This window comes from Tenebrio molitor, chromosome 4 (genome assembly GCF_963966145.1).
Source record: "Tenebrio molitor chromosome 4, icTenMoli1.1, whole genome shotgun sequence".
In the NCBI taxonomy this organism is placed as follows: domain Eukaryota; kingdom Metazoa; phylum Arthropoda; class Insecta; order Coleoptera; family Tenebrionidae; genus Tenebrio; species Tenebrio molitor.
Window position 1 is genome coordinate 7,218,571 of NC_091049.1, and position 15,406 is coordinate 7,233,976.

At 31.7% G+C, this 15,406-nt stretch overlaps 1 protein-coding gene and 2 long non-coding RNA genes across 10 annotated transcripts in view; 2 read left to right on the plus strand and 1 right to left on the minus strand.

The window, feature by feature from the left end:
• On the plus strand, positions 1–5,532 carry LOC138128480 (uncharacterized). The gene is made up of 2 exons (XR_011158700.1): positions 1–4,620; positions 4,678–5,532. It is a non-coding gene; the product is annotated as an uncharacterized lncRNA (long non-coding RNA).
• Positions 1–15,406, minus strand: part of LOC138128453 (uncharacterized) — a 131,200-nt gene that overhangs the window by 60,271 nt on the left and 55,523 nt on the right. The window lies entirely within an intron of this gene.
• LOC138128425 (uncharacterized protein in vnfD 5'region-like) overlaps positions 1–15,406 on the plus strand; it is a 187,508-nt gene that overhangs the window by 24,563 nt on the left and 147,539 nt on the right. For 2 of the 8 annotated variants that reach the window (XM_069044647.1, XM_069044641.1), the window contains 2 exons: positions 10,291–10,359; positions 10,447–12,356. The exons of 2 other annotated variants lie outside the window; for them this stretch is intronic. In XM_069044647.1, coding sequence (XP_068900748.1) covers positions 10,294–10,359; positions 10,447–12,273 — 1,893 coding nt within the window. In that variant the 5' untranslated portion in view covers positions 10,291–10,293 and the 3' untranslated portion in view covers positions 12,274–12,356. Of the gene's footprint in view, positions 1–10,290; positions 10,360–10,446; positions 12,357–15,406 lie in introns of those variants that run through there. 4 more of the 8 variants (XM_069044649.1, XM_069044642.1, XM_069044640.1 and 1 more) reach the window with 3 other exon arrangements.

The following is a 15,406-nucleotide window of genomic DNA, read 5'->3' on the forward strand; positions in this document are numbered from 1 at the left end:
GACAAAATATTATAAAATCTAGGTATAAACTAAGTACTTATAATCTATTGGTGATAAATAGAGAACGGAATAAGATGTATTTTCTTTCGTTGCTTTTTTGACTTATTTTTCCGGCAAGGTAAATTTCCACACCACCCTAAGTTTGAGGTATTACCGCGGCGCGTTATCATTTTTTTTAGTGAGTGATTCGCCAATAGCCCTATTCTCACTTAATAACTAAAATAAATTCTTGAAAACTTAAAATTATTTAAAAATTCTATTAAACAAAATACTTATACGAATAAAAAACAGTAAATAAAATAAATTCTTGAAAACTTAAAATTATTTAAAAATTCTATTAAACAAAATACTTATACGAATAAAAAACAGTAAATAAAAAAATAAAATAATAACAAATCTCCTGTTTAAAGATGTCAGTCGACAGATTATTTTTTATATTTTCAGTTAATGCGCCTGTCTTTACTTGTAGAGAAAATTTGAATTATGTCATCATAAAAAGTTTCATTTTTGTAAAGCTCGCAGAGTAGTTCTTTTTCAATTGAAAGTAAAGAAAGTGAAGTGAGTCTATTTTGCGTCATGGAATTTCTGCTGTAACTTTTTATTCTCTTTAGGCAAGAAAAATTTCGCTCAACACTAGCTGTAGTAGCTGGAATCGTAGCGATCAAAACAAATAACTTATAGGCTTCAGAAAATATTTCGATTAGTTCATTTTGAGTAAATGATTGCAATATCTCTACAACCTTTAAATTTTCAAATTGTGTATCGTTATAAATTACACTTAACTCGTTAATTAATTTCTGTTTGTCAAATATAGAGGAGTACTGTGTAAACAAAATATTTATTAAATGATGAGGAAAATTATTTGCAAAACTTTGAAATTTGGAACTATCAGCCAGAGCAAAATATTTTAAGTCTGCCAAGTCTTTGAAACGAACTTCTATTTGCACTATAATATTATCAAGAATTTCAAAATATAGCGCTTTACATACAGTGGTCTGGTCCATATTGTTATTGGATACTTTCATTCTCTTAGGTGGGTTCTGTTCTATAACTGATGATAATTTGGACTGTGCTTTTTGATAAAAAACAATAAAATTTTCCTCATTTCTTAATTTTTTAATTCTCATTAAAGCATTTTCGATTTCTTGTTGGCAATAATTTATATCTAAGCATTTACGTTGTAAAATAGAAAAAAGCACATCAGTAATGTTGAAAATTTCATTATAGACACCGGTAAGAAAAGCAAATTCAAAATTTTGAAAATGTTTTAAATAGCCTCGGGCACCATTTATTGATTCTGCTCCAGAACTTTGATCATCAAATATTCGTGAAAATACGCTTATTAAATTATTCCACTCTGAATCAACGATATGTATTATTTTTGACCTTGAAGCCCACCGAGTTTCACAACTTTTCGGAATTCTCTTGCCAATAACTGAATCCAAAACAAATGTTCGTTTAGCAGACTGGTTGAAGAAGGCAGGAATAGATGTTAAGGTGGCGAAAAATATACGACAATTTCGAATGCATTTTGAACCGTTCTGCAATACTAAATTCAAACGATGAGCACAGCAATGAGTAAAAAGTGCTTTCGGAGCATCACCTTTAATTTTCATTTGTAACCCGTTCAAAGATCCAGCCATAACACTTGCCCCATCGTAACACTGGGCCACCAATTTGCTCTTAAATTCATATGGCGCCAAAACATTTGTAATAAGAGTATATAGAGCATCGGCAGTTCTGTCTTCACTGACATCAAAAAATCCTAAAAACCTCTCCTTTATTTGACTTAGTTTGTTCACAAACCGTATGGACAGCGCGCATTGAGATTTTTCGAGAATATCCGTTGAATATCAAAATCAGCAACACATTCTATCAAATCGTTCTGAATAGTCTTTGATAACCCAGTGAAAACACCCCCAATTTTTTTAATGTGTGCTTGAATTTCAGAGTCACGTTTAATTAGAAGATTGAATATTTCTTTAAAATTGCCAGTGTTGACGAATTATTGGATTCATCTCGACCGGCCAAAGTAACGGTTACGTCAATCAAATATGTCAACAAAATTTGATTTTTCCTTACCTCTTCATTATATAATTTAATAGATAAAGCACCATGCGCTTCTAATGCATCCCCAATTGTGGGAGCATTTTTTTCGAGGCGTTTTAAACTTAAACAGTTCTGCAAATGGTCTTTAGATGCCTCGTGTTTTTTTACAGCAGCCGATAAATTTTTTAAATCTGAATATCCTCGCGAAACCCAAATATTCTGTCTCAAATTTGTCAAAAGTAAACATGGCCAACAAAATAACTTAGTTTTAAAAAATGCTGGCACATAACCACTTATGGCTTGTATACCACGTATATTTAAATGACCGCGAAAATGATTGACCATGTTTGTTATCACTAGATAAAATTGAAATGTTTGGCACGGGACGGCCCAATGAAACAATTTCAAAACGTTCCTCATTCCGGCGCTGCGAAAAAGGTTTTTCCATAAGGCTGCAGACAATATCGTGTGGTACATCCATCTCTAATAAAACTTTAACTTATCCAAGGATAGAAAAAAAATACCTATTACCCTCCTGCCTCCTGAATTCCTGCCTTGCACCCACTCACTTAACTACACAACGAAGTCAAAACAATGGGCATTTCCTTAGCGACACTGGACTGAACACCAATCCCCCTACCTCACGCCCCGCGAATACGGAAAAAATCATTCGTCGATCCGATAAATCCTAAAGGCAGCCGAAGCTCGTGCCTGCTTGAGTCGAATAATATGCGAAATTTAAGGCAGAAGCGAGACATTTTTCTACAGGGTCTCTATAAATGATTGTCTGGTCAAGCCAGCCTTGGAAAAAAATTTTACTGTTCCGCTTTTTTGAAACCGATGCCAAATTCTAATTCGTTTTCACGGTCACTTCTGACATTAGTGAATGACGTTTCGTTTGCGCTTGTCAGTCGAGTTTTGGTTCCTTATATTCGTTTTATCACAGTTAATCACAGTTAATATACACCAAAAATCTGTATTTTTCAATAAAAATTGCATGTACGTCCGCTTTTACAGGTAAATACACTGGCAAAATTTGTGAGGTTATGCTTTAATGTTTTATTTTAGCTTTATTTTCTTTACAATGGTTTATTCTGTTGAACAGAACACGTTCATTGTTGTTTTTTACTTTCGAAATGGAAGGTTTAGTAATGGGGAATTATCTGTTTGTAAAAATGAATTCCAGCAAAACATCTGAACAACATTCAAGATGATTGTTAACTCACATTAAGCGAATTGTGAACAGATTTTTAACAATCAGAACAATTAACAAGGGTAAATCATTAGGACGACCACCAGTATCTGATGAAATACTCGAGGATTTGAAAGAAATGGTGGAAAAGTCTCTACAGATATCCATAGCCTGTTTATCTCAACAATCTGGTGTACCACGAAGCACTTGTCACAAAATCATTAAAAATAGGCTACAACTGCATCATAATAAAATTAGTGTTGTACAAGAACTCCAACCTGCAGATTATCAAAGTTGTGTTTAATAATGTAATCAGTTTGAAAATCACCTCAATTTCATAATTTGGAGTGCTGAGAATCCACACCAATTTGTAGACTCCTTTACATGTTTTGAAAATTGGTGTGTGGAACTGTGGATAGCAGTGTTGCTGTACCCTTAACTAAGAAATGCTGCAAAATATTTTTGAAAATAAATGAAGAATTGTGTTTAGAAGTTAATGGGGGACATTTTCAATCTATTTTATAAAAAAATACCTATTTGTTATCATTATTTAGTGTTGTAAATTATGTTGTTGAATACATTTGATTTTATTGAAAAACTAGTAAGGCTTATTTGTTATGAAAAACACTGTTATTTATATTGGAAGAAAAAATGGGAGTCAATACCATATTCGACAATTCAGTCTAGGTCGCATTTACCACTAGCATAAAACAAGAAATGTGAAAGCACTAAAGCAGACAAAAAGGCAGTATCAAGTATTGTATTGTGGTATACGGGGACAAGGTGTTCTCAATATTTACGAGTATCTGTTTGGATTTGTTCTCATACCAATTCCTGTACAGTGTGTGGCGGTACGATGGGGGCAATAATTGTTCCCGTGTTGGTGTTGATATTAAATAATAAATACATTAATGTTAGCAAGAGTAAAGCACAGTTGAAACTTGTCTCTGCTTAAAAGCCAACAACCTAACCTGAAAATGTGACATTCATTATTTGCCGAACAAAGCGGCACATTCAAAATTTGACAAGTTTCCATGGCTGGCTGGACCCGACAATCATTTATAGAGACCCTGTATATGGATAGGGTAGAGCGAGCGAGATAATGCGCTATGGTTGACTCGTTTTTCAGGCGTAAATTAAATGTCGCCTGGGTTCTCGTTCTGGATTGTGGAATTATAATTATGGTAGGTGTAGATTTTTTTATTCCGACGCATATCTTTCCTATGCTTAATAGAGTAAAAAGACTTGAATAAATATATATTGATATATTTTTTAAATATGTATATGTAATTACCCATAAAAAAATTTAATTTGATTCGGACGGCGGGTAGGCGGCGCCTACCTTGCCTACCCTGGCGAGCCGCCACTGGATTATACTGGTATTGATTTCTGAGTTTTTTTTTGTTGTATCACAGCTTAATTACTTTGTGTTGTAGGTTGTGGATTTAGAAACATTCAACGATACTTGGCGGAAGAAAAGAAGTGTGGGCAATTACAGGCACCGAAGAAACCTGATAGGAAATGTATGATTCAATTGGATGAACATCAAAAATATCTCATTTGAAAAACAGTGCACTCATTTTTCTCTGCAAACAGAATTCCTACAATTGATGCTGTGTACAGGGAAGTGCAAAACAATGAAGAAATTCCAAACATCAGTCGTTCTAAGCTTTATAATGTTTTACACGAATTAAAATTCAAGTAACTACATACATTGTTTTCAATTAACTGTAAACATTGAGTAGTAGAAAAAATACCCAATTCCTCTTGGAAGAAAGTAAATATTCAAAATTGGTTAAAATCAAAACAAATTGTTTTTGATAAAACCTTTGTAAAAGCAGAGTTACTGCAGTTGGTAAAAATGCACAAACTAATTTATAATAAGCATGTTGTGGATTTGTTAGCAGAAATGAAGTCTAGAATCACTGCCTATATGTATAAAATTAAGCCTTTTCCTTTTCTCTTGCAAGATACATGGTTATTATAAATGATTGTAGTTGTTATGAAATTTTTGCCAATTTCATATGAACTGTCAATTTTTGTCGATGTCACTTTTTTTTTTAGGTGAAAAGTGCGGTGATGATTATTTTGTTTTAATTTTTTTTTTTTAAATTAACGATTGAATCGAAAAGTATCGAGTTGTTTTGTACCCAATTTAACTCCTGTATGTATAAAATAATAATAAAAAAATGTTGTACATACATATAATATTTGTTATCAATTTTTCCACGAGTTTATTCATAAAATTTTTTGTTTACATTTTACAAATTATACAAAAATTAAATCATAAACATGGGTTTTAATGTGCAACCACAAATACTGATCCCCTAGATAATATGCAACCAAAAATACTAACAATTCCTGCATCCTGCTAAAAATCTTAGCTATGTGATTCTACCTTTCCGAGATGCGCACGCACGCGCCTACCAGGAAAAAATAGACTAGCACCATTTCTTCCGCTTCAGGTGTTCTTGCTGTACGTGGCACGCCAACAAGACATTTTTTTTGCGGCATTAAAGATCCAGTTGTTCCAGCACGTGCGATCAAACGCAGAAATGCATTTGACGAAGGGTGATTCCGTTGGGGAAATCGTATGGCATACTGCCTCGTTGCCTCATTGGCATTTCTATTGCATTCGCCGTACATAATTACCAATTCAAGGTATTCATTAGGAGCAAACATTTTCACCAACACCATTTAGACCACGAGAATGGAAAAAACACTCTAAATAATAACGGACAAATACAAGTGACGTTTCTCGTGACAATTTATGTGACACTGACACTTGACTAGTTGACCAGATATTTTTTCAAAGAAACCCAAACTTTCAATTTTTGCATTTAACTTGGCAACGTAACTTATACCTAAGAAATTAATTAGAAAATCCCTCACGATTGGCCAATTTAAAATGTTAATCATTTAAATTCTATTTGAGATCGAAATTATTTTCTTTCAAATACGCCATTATACTTCGCAGAAGAATCTGCAATCCTCGGCTCCTACACTTTTTCTGGGCCACCCTGTATATATATATATTAAATTCTAATATAATTGCTCTCTTTTCTCTTGAACCTACGTTGATATCTAGCTTTTCATTCATTTTATGTAGACTTTTTATAATACGTAGGTCTCATATTGCCTCGCATATTGCACTAGATCGCTTTTATTAGAAGTATTTTTTTTTTCGACAATTAATTAATATATTTATAATCATTAAATTGATCACCTCCATATACAACACATATTTTTGAATCCTGAGGCTTCTCACAGTTTTACCTAAACAGGGACTGTGTGTTTTAGCACGCACTGTTTATGGATAATTTCTTATGAAAAAAAAAATGTAATAAATTAAATGTATCGCTTACATAACGATGACCAAGAAGCATGGCAAATGTTTAAAAAAAAATTGAACGATGTGAGAAGCAAATCAAATATGTAATGACTTTGAACGATTAGTATTTAAAAATATGCATAATCAATTTAAAATGTATGGAAATAACGTATTAACCTTGGCAAAACTAGATTTCCTTAAAATTCGCTTTCCTAATCTTCAATCAAAAATGTACAGTTACAGAACTGAAACGTCTGTTTCGAAAAAATTAAAAGGTATTAAGAAAGCAGTAATGAAGAAAGAAATAAGTTTTGAAGATTACAAAAATTGCTTGTTTAATCAAAAAGAATACTTCCATAGACAGAAAGTGATCAGGAGTCATAAACATGATATATTTACTGAAGAAGTAAAGAAAAAGTCTCTAAGTTGGAAAGATGATAAAAGATACCTTTTACCTAATTCTACAGATACATTAGCTTATGGACACGTATTAGTTTATGGAAATTGTTGAATAAATCGCTATTTTTTATTAGTGTTGAAGTAATAAATTAAGAAAACAATAATAACAATTACCATAATACATATAAGAACAAAAATAATGATTTTTAATTTATTAACTTGTTGAATAAGACTTGAAAACTTTTTTCGGAATTTTGGATATTCTTTATTGAATATATTTAAATTCTTGAATACAGTACTTTCCATTTAATTTACAATTTTTGAGTCTTTTCATTTATTGCTCTCATATTTTTAGTATGTCTTTCAAGTATTTTAAAAGTTCTTTTCTTTACATCATCGATGTTTGATGGTATTACTACTGTTTTGTTTCTTAATTCTGCTAGTTTTTTTAGGATCGTAATTATTGTAGTTATCTAATTTATATTCCAATTCATCTATTTTATTATTAGCGGACTCTAGTTCACAGTCAGTCATAATTAATTGTTCAAGGAATAAATTAGCTGTTTTTCTTCCAATATATTTATCTACAACTTCTTGTTTGAAACCAACTATTTTTGCTCCATCTTCTAATCTGTCTATTTCAATAATAATAGGTTTTAAATCTTTTTTCCATTTTTCTTTCTCATCGTTGGGAATGTATGAAACTACAGTCCATTCCATTTAAGAATGCAGTAGATGTCGCTTCGAATGGAGAACGTTTCACACTAACGAACGCGGCAAATTTGAAAACATACATTCCAAGCAAAATTAACAAAAAAAAAGTCATAAAGGAACTTACGACAGTGGTATTCTAATAAAAAAAATTGTAGTTTAATGATCCGTTTGATACAAAAACTCGATCAATTTGACACTAATAACCAAAAAATCTATCAAATATCAAAATTTGACAGTAGTATCAAAAATCGAACGTTGCCTAGTGTAAACTTTTCTCTCATTTTGACCAATCAACAACGGGAAAATAGTCCCTATGCTATTCTACACTGCATACTTAAATGGAATGGACTGTAGTTTGTCCATTTATGACTGAAAAGTTTCTAAAGATTTACTAATTAATTTATCTGCTTCTTCATCTAAACTTATATTTTTACGACTACCTGCTGTATGTTCTACATTATCGAATATTTTTTTATTTTATTTTTTCTCTCTTGTTCCCAATTGTTCCGATTTGTTCTCTTTTGTTCTCGTTTTACATCCAACTGAATTTAGTCCCATATTTAGGGAATTTCTGGAAATATTTTTAGATCTGCAAAAACCTGTTTTTGTTGGTTTTTTATTTACGGTCGAGTTACTTCATTGATATTTTTTGGTATATTTAATTTTTCATCTTGAGTAAAAGATTTGTAACTATTTTTTTGTGCTGCCGTAGTTGCAATTGGCATTTTAAGTGGACGATTAGCGTGCGGCAATGGAAATGAAAAAACTCTAGTGCTGCAATGGACAAACAAGAAATCTAAGGCAAGAAAAAATAAACTAATTGTGGCAAATCAAGTCTTACTGAAAGACAATTATGTCTCTAATGTTATAAAACAAAAGGTGCTCCGTAAATATTTAAAAAATGCTAAAATGTGATAATTTTAGTTTTGGGTTTTTTTTTAATAAAAATTTCGGTTGGTGACCTTGCAAGCTATAAAGTTGCGTTTGAATTTGAAATTCGAGCACTGACAGATTGACATTTGACATATTTAGTGCTAAATTGAATACCAACATAATTTTGTTTATGTAATATTTATTATTTAATATTTATTATGTTAATGATTCAAAAATATGTTTTATTACAAAAGGCAGCACAAAAAATATTGTATGGTACTCTTGTGAAAACTCCATTGCTTTACTCACTATCATACAGCGCTCGACTGCGTCTCGCACCATATTACCGTTCGTAAAGCAATGGATCGTTTTCAACACTTGTTACATAAATAACTATTAAATTGTTGTAGTTCAGATGGTTGTCTTGTTTTTAATGGTGTATAATATTCTACTACAATTTTGTTCTCTTTAGTATTGGTCATTTTTAAATTTATTTAAAAAAAAATATTAATCATTAAATATAGTGTGCCATTGATGTTACAAAGATTAGTACCCGATGGAATAATTTCCATAGATTGGGCGACTCTGTTATGTTTAGTTTAGTATGGTAAAGGGTTAATGATTTTTAAAATGTTGACAAACGAAATCACAATCGGAAAAATCTTCAAAACTCGCAGTTAATACATTTTGTCGATTTTGACTAATTTATCACTTGATCGACAAAATATAATTATTCAAATTTAATAAATCGAGAAATTATGCATGATTTACTAAAAAAAAAAGCAAAAACAATATAAGAAAAAAACATAATTGTAATGAGGGAGTAAATGAAATGAATAACATGTTTTTTACTTTATTTGTAAAGACAAAAGGTAATATAAGTCATGATATTAAATTTAATTATGATTTTAAGCCAATTTTCTCTGAGGAAGAATTCCTTGTGTTGAAAACGTGAAAACAATTTCATTAATGATAAAGTTCATTATAAAGAGAATTAGCAATTCCTAAAGCTTGTTTCAAATTTGTATTATTGATAGGTAATCTATTCATAAGCCAGATTGCGGACTCTAATTATTCCATGTTCAGTACCGTTGATGTATACAAGTATATGAAAAAGCTTCACCGGGGTTGTGGATGCTGGAAAGGTGTTTTTATTGTTAAGCTTTTGTCTGTTGTTATTTGGCGTTTTTTTGTTCATGTGTTGATGTAAATTACGTATTATGCTGTTATACCCACACTATACAGTTTATATTAGGACTTATGTAAGCCCAAAATGGCATGACATTAATAAATGTTGATTTTATTTCATACTTCCCTGATCTTGTGCTTATTAAAAAAATAATACAGTCGGTTGCAAAAAAAAAACCGGAAAATGTCAAAAACTATGTTGACGTTTTTCCTTAAAATTTTGTTAATGTAAAACTGGCGACAGGTCAGCGAGGTTAGAATTTCTTGTCACTGTACTTTTTACCACTCCAAATTCTGCATCTAGATCCGTAATTTTTCTATCATTTTCTAAATGGCCGGCGATGATAGCTCTGTCTGTTTCAGATAAATGAAGCATTTTGGGTAAAAAAAAAAAAAATTACATTAATTTTTTGAAAACTGTCAATGTCATCAGATTTTGTTCACACCATAAAAAAATTTATTTTCCGTTTTTTCTGCAACCAACTACATTTTTTTTTTATGTTTAGGTCTCCAGATTGTTTTACATTATTCTTATTGTTTCTAGCCGATGAGTTATCATCTAGAAAAACGAGCAAGAATGGAAGGAGGAAGTGCAAATGAGGTACAAAGAAAGGCAAGTTTAATAAATGTAGTCTCATACCTGTTTATGTAGCATTTCTGTTCTTGCATAGTTATGTGATATATGTTTTTATCTTTTCAGAGCACATCACCAAAGAAAATATGTAATTTGTCCACACAATCATTTAGTGAAATCATACACGTTGCTGCCTTTGTGGATAAGACGCTATTTATTAAAGACTTTCTTGAAGCAGATGAAGAAGTGATAGTAGCTTTGGCGCCTCGCCGCTTTGGGAAATCAACAAACATGGACATGGTGAAAGAATTCCTAACAGGGAACAAAAAACTCTTCCAAGACAATCAGTTAAAAATATGGAAAGAGGAAAGGTTTTTTTTTGATATGTACTGCCAAGAGAATCCTGTCATATACGTGGACTTTAAAAATATCACTGCTAGAACTACAGATGGACTCCTTCAATCATTAAAGGAACTCATTTACTGTGCATTTAATGAACATCAGTATCTTATAAAAAAGATCGATGGAAAATATTCTTGGTCAGATACGAAATTGGAGGTTCTGGGCCCTATTAAAATATATGAGAATTATTGGAATAATTACAAAAATCTTGATGAAGATGAGGTGATTAATGGATTGAAGCTCTTATCTCACTGTTTACATGTGTACCATAATAAACCCGTTTATGTATTAATCGATGAATTCGATTCTCCTATCATGTACATCATGTTCCGATATTCAACTTCAAAGAATGATGTTCTGGACGAAACCGTCGAAGTTATCGGTCGCATCATGTCCATTACGTTCAAAAACAACGAACATATCAAGAAAGGCTTAATAAATGCATGTGTCCGCGTCGCAGAAGTTTTATCTGGCGACGCGAACAACATCCAGTATTATCAGTTTTTGAGAAAACCTAGATTTGCTCCTTATTTTGGATTTACAGATACAGAAGTGAAGAGTCTGCTTGAAAAAGAAGAATTTGCTCCTTTTAATAATGAGGACGTAAAAAAGTGGTACAATGGTTATAAATTAACGACTTCAGATGACTCTACCATTTATAGCTGTTTATCAGTTTTAAAATATTTGAGCACAAGTCACGGAATGAAGGAACCATGCTTTGAAAATTACTGGGTTGACTCGGGCAGCATCACTTACCTAAAACATCTGTTTGGACATTATCTGATTCATGAATTGATTGAAGATCTTATTGATGGAGAAGAGATCGAAATAAAGGCCATTCAAAAATTTGCGAAAGAAAACATAATTGCCTTACAAAACTTGATTCATCAAGAACTTAAATCTATAGATATGTCACATGCACATCTTTTCCTCCAATTTTTGACCGAAAATGGATACTTGAATGTTTTACGCACTAGCACTAAGAATGAAACAATCACCATTCGGATTCCAAATGACGAAATTAGGACGTTGTTGCGGGGAAAATGTTATCATATAGGATTGTTTTCACAGAAACACCAGCTTTCAGGTAAAAATATTGAGGGTTATTTGGTTGCATTAGAATCAGTGCTAACAAGAGAAGACAAAAATGTATTTAAAGAATATGCAAAGGCTGTCTCTAAATTGTTTGATGGAGCCATAATGCCCCAAAACGAGGACGAATTTCATTGTATTCTCTTTGTTTTGGCATATAATGTTAAATTTTATATAGTTCGCAGTGAACTAAGCATCTCCCGAACAAAACCTAAAGGAAGACCTCCTCATCTTGATTTGTTTATGATTTTGAATGAAGCGGGCTTGATTGTGGAATTAAAATCATCAGTAGCCGCTCTTTCTCAAATTAGAACGCGACAGTATGAATCAAGCTTCAACAACTACAAAAATGTCACAAAGAAAATTCTTATGGGTTTGCATATGACTAAAGAAGGGAAAGTTAGTCTGACTTACACTATTGGCGATTCACCTCCAGAAACTGTTACCAGCCATGAATAGACTTTTGATGGCACAGACGTCTTTTTTTATTTGTATTGCCATTGTATTACCGTTGTTAAATGAATACAATAATTTTAATGGTGTTTTTAGCGTTTCAATTTTTATAAACACAATAGAACTGCATGAGTCTGTGTTGTGAATTTAGCTTTAGGCAACTTTGGGAGTTTCTGGTGTTCCTTTAGTTCGTGGTAAGGTTATTTTTAATATCATAGTGGGTGAAGAGAATTTTATGGATTTAGAAGAATCTTTCGGTTTGTTCGTATTAGGATAATTAATTTTTATTTTTATGGTTTAAATAGATTTTTTTTTTCTATTTTGGTTTGTTTATTTTTTATTAATTTAGATCGCTTAATTTAGAGCGTACTACTGAAGATACCAAAGTAATTTTTAATTTCTAAATATTTTTAATTTTTCTCTATAAAAATTAGAAATATGATCATCTGCTTTTTTTAAGTTGAGGCTTAATTTTAAAATATTTCTTTAATTGGGATTTTTCCATTTTTTTAACCATTAACAGTGATATATATATATATATAGGTACATTTTCATCGCTAAGACCTCCGTTATACTCGCGGGCGCTCAAGCCTCCACTACACCTGATGCACATATAAAGAACTAAAAGCATAATTTCACATAAGGGGAGAGTCGGTAACAAAGGTTTCTAAAGAGGGGTAACAATTTCCTCTAATATTATAGATTGTATGATTCGATCGCTCTCACCTCCTACAATATATTACATTATTTCGATGCTGTGACTTCCGGCGCTGTTGCCACTCCTTTCACGCTAAAAATAGATTTAAGATGTTTTGTATATGATGAAATAGGTTTATTAACGGCAAACAATACCATTTAACAGTGGAGAACAAATAAAGAAAAAACCAAATACGGTGCGATCAATTAAAAAATAAATCGAGTCGGCGTGTTACCTATGGCAACCCATGCTATAGCATAGGCTCCAAAGCAAACTCGATTTATTTTTTAAATGATCGCTCGGTACAATAACTTCAATAACATAACAAAAACAATAGATACGAGTGACAACTCCCTAAACAGCGTTTCTTAAACTAATTTTAAAACTATTATATTTAATACTATAAAATTCAACATTATGAGAATGTGAATTAACATTCCTGCAGATTCTAGATAAAGGCGACCTTAACCCATAGTTGGTTCTATGATAAGGAACAACTAACAGATTACACTTCTGAAATTACATTGAGGCACATAAAGTAAAAATAAGCCTAAGATTGACGAACATGTAATCATATAATTAATTACTTTAAAAAAGAAGCAATTGAATGCGTCTGGATCTTAAAGTACTTAAACCAAAATAAGCCAATATATTATCGGTTGTAATTCCACGAGAGCTCTGAAATGATCGATTTTTAACACGAAAGCTGCCCTAGGTAACGACTGTTACTTTGACAGTATTAATTGGTGGAGGGAAATTATGTCAGTGACACGAGTGGTTACTAGTGGAGTAAAATCGGACTGAAATTATGACTTTTAGTGATTCCAAGGTATAACTAAATGAAACCTATACTATCTTGTGGAGAACATTTTGGGGCATAAGGAATGGTCACCTACAACTTTTTTTAATAGGACCGAACTTTGAAAACGGCCTTTATACGTAGTTGAGGTGTAGTCCGAAAAACTACGTTTCTCGTAACATTTAAGGCTGTGTTAATTCAACTATTGAAGCTATAATTATGATTTTCTGTATATTTGTAGTAAACAGTACAGCGCTTGCAATAGTGAATCGGAAATTTCGCAAATATCGATAGTTTTGAAAAAAATAATTAATAAATTTAGATTAATCAAAAATGCGCATCGTAAACTTCATTCTGCTGGGACCTATGTGAAATGTTGAAAATTTCGATACACATGCAGCGAGTCAAATGTAACTAGGATATTGTAAAAGTTTTTAAAAAAAGAATTAAGTCAGTAGCCCGTATACTTTTTGAGAAAATATTTTTTTTATTCGACGAGCGAACGCGCCGGGCGGCTCCTGGCAGGCAGATATAACCCTGCACGCGTATTTAGTCGTCTATCGATGTACGGATTGTAGCAGTCTAAAAACAATAATTGTAAAATTTTGAGTAGGTAATTTTTTTGTATTTTTGCTAAAATTTACCTACTTTAAATGCTTTCTTCTTCGTCATATTCATCCTCATACAAACAAGAAACATTGTTCTGACATTTTTTGCAAGAACAATCACTCCAGGATCTTAAGCCTTCCTTCATGCACATACATTTATTGTTTAATTGTTTTTTTTTTAATTTAAGAAGAATAGATAAGCAATACCATTAAAAAAAAGCAAAATATTATTTCTCGTCGATTCTCCTGTTCCTATAAAAAATGTTAAAAAAATATCTTCAAAGTAAATCAATATCAAAAAGTATTATTTTTATACTAGTTTGAATTGCAGTTCATTTCTCTCTTTTTTTACTTCCTGTTCTTTTGCAAAATATGCTCATTTTAAGTATGTCAAAAGATTGACCTATGGGTTTTTTAGTGCACATATGTACCTACTTGAAAATGAAGTGTTACCAGCCATGCATTTTTTAACGTTTTAAAATCGGCAAAAAAAAATCAGCATACAATGTCCTTCTGAAAACATTTAAAGAGTTAGGGAAGTTAAACTCGATGACTATGACCGAGGCTGTTAAAATTTCTACTAAATTCGCACTGGCTTTTTAAAAAAATAAAACTGAGACCATTAACATATTAAACCAACTGAGGTATAAACTGACTACAACCTCCAATAAGTCTGCTAAAAAATTGCCACCAACAGATGATGCTTTTGGTCAACATGTGCTAAGGTATTAACATTAAAAAATAATAATTATTATGTACCTACATACTTCACCCAAATTTTAGATGCATTGATCAATTACGTATATCGTTGTGTAGTCATGTATAGTTTGTCCAGCGAGAGATTGGTTGACATAAAATTCATTAAATTCTACGTAGAGCAAGAAGTAGCTAACGCACGTAAAATTTGAAATATATCCTTCAAGCAGTTTATAACATTTTTGTCATGAACTTATGTATTCTAGTGCGTTTTGTAGTGTTGGGTTAATTTAATACAATTTAAAATCTCCCAATCTAAATAAGGGCATTTTAGAACCT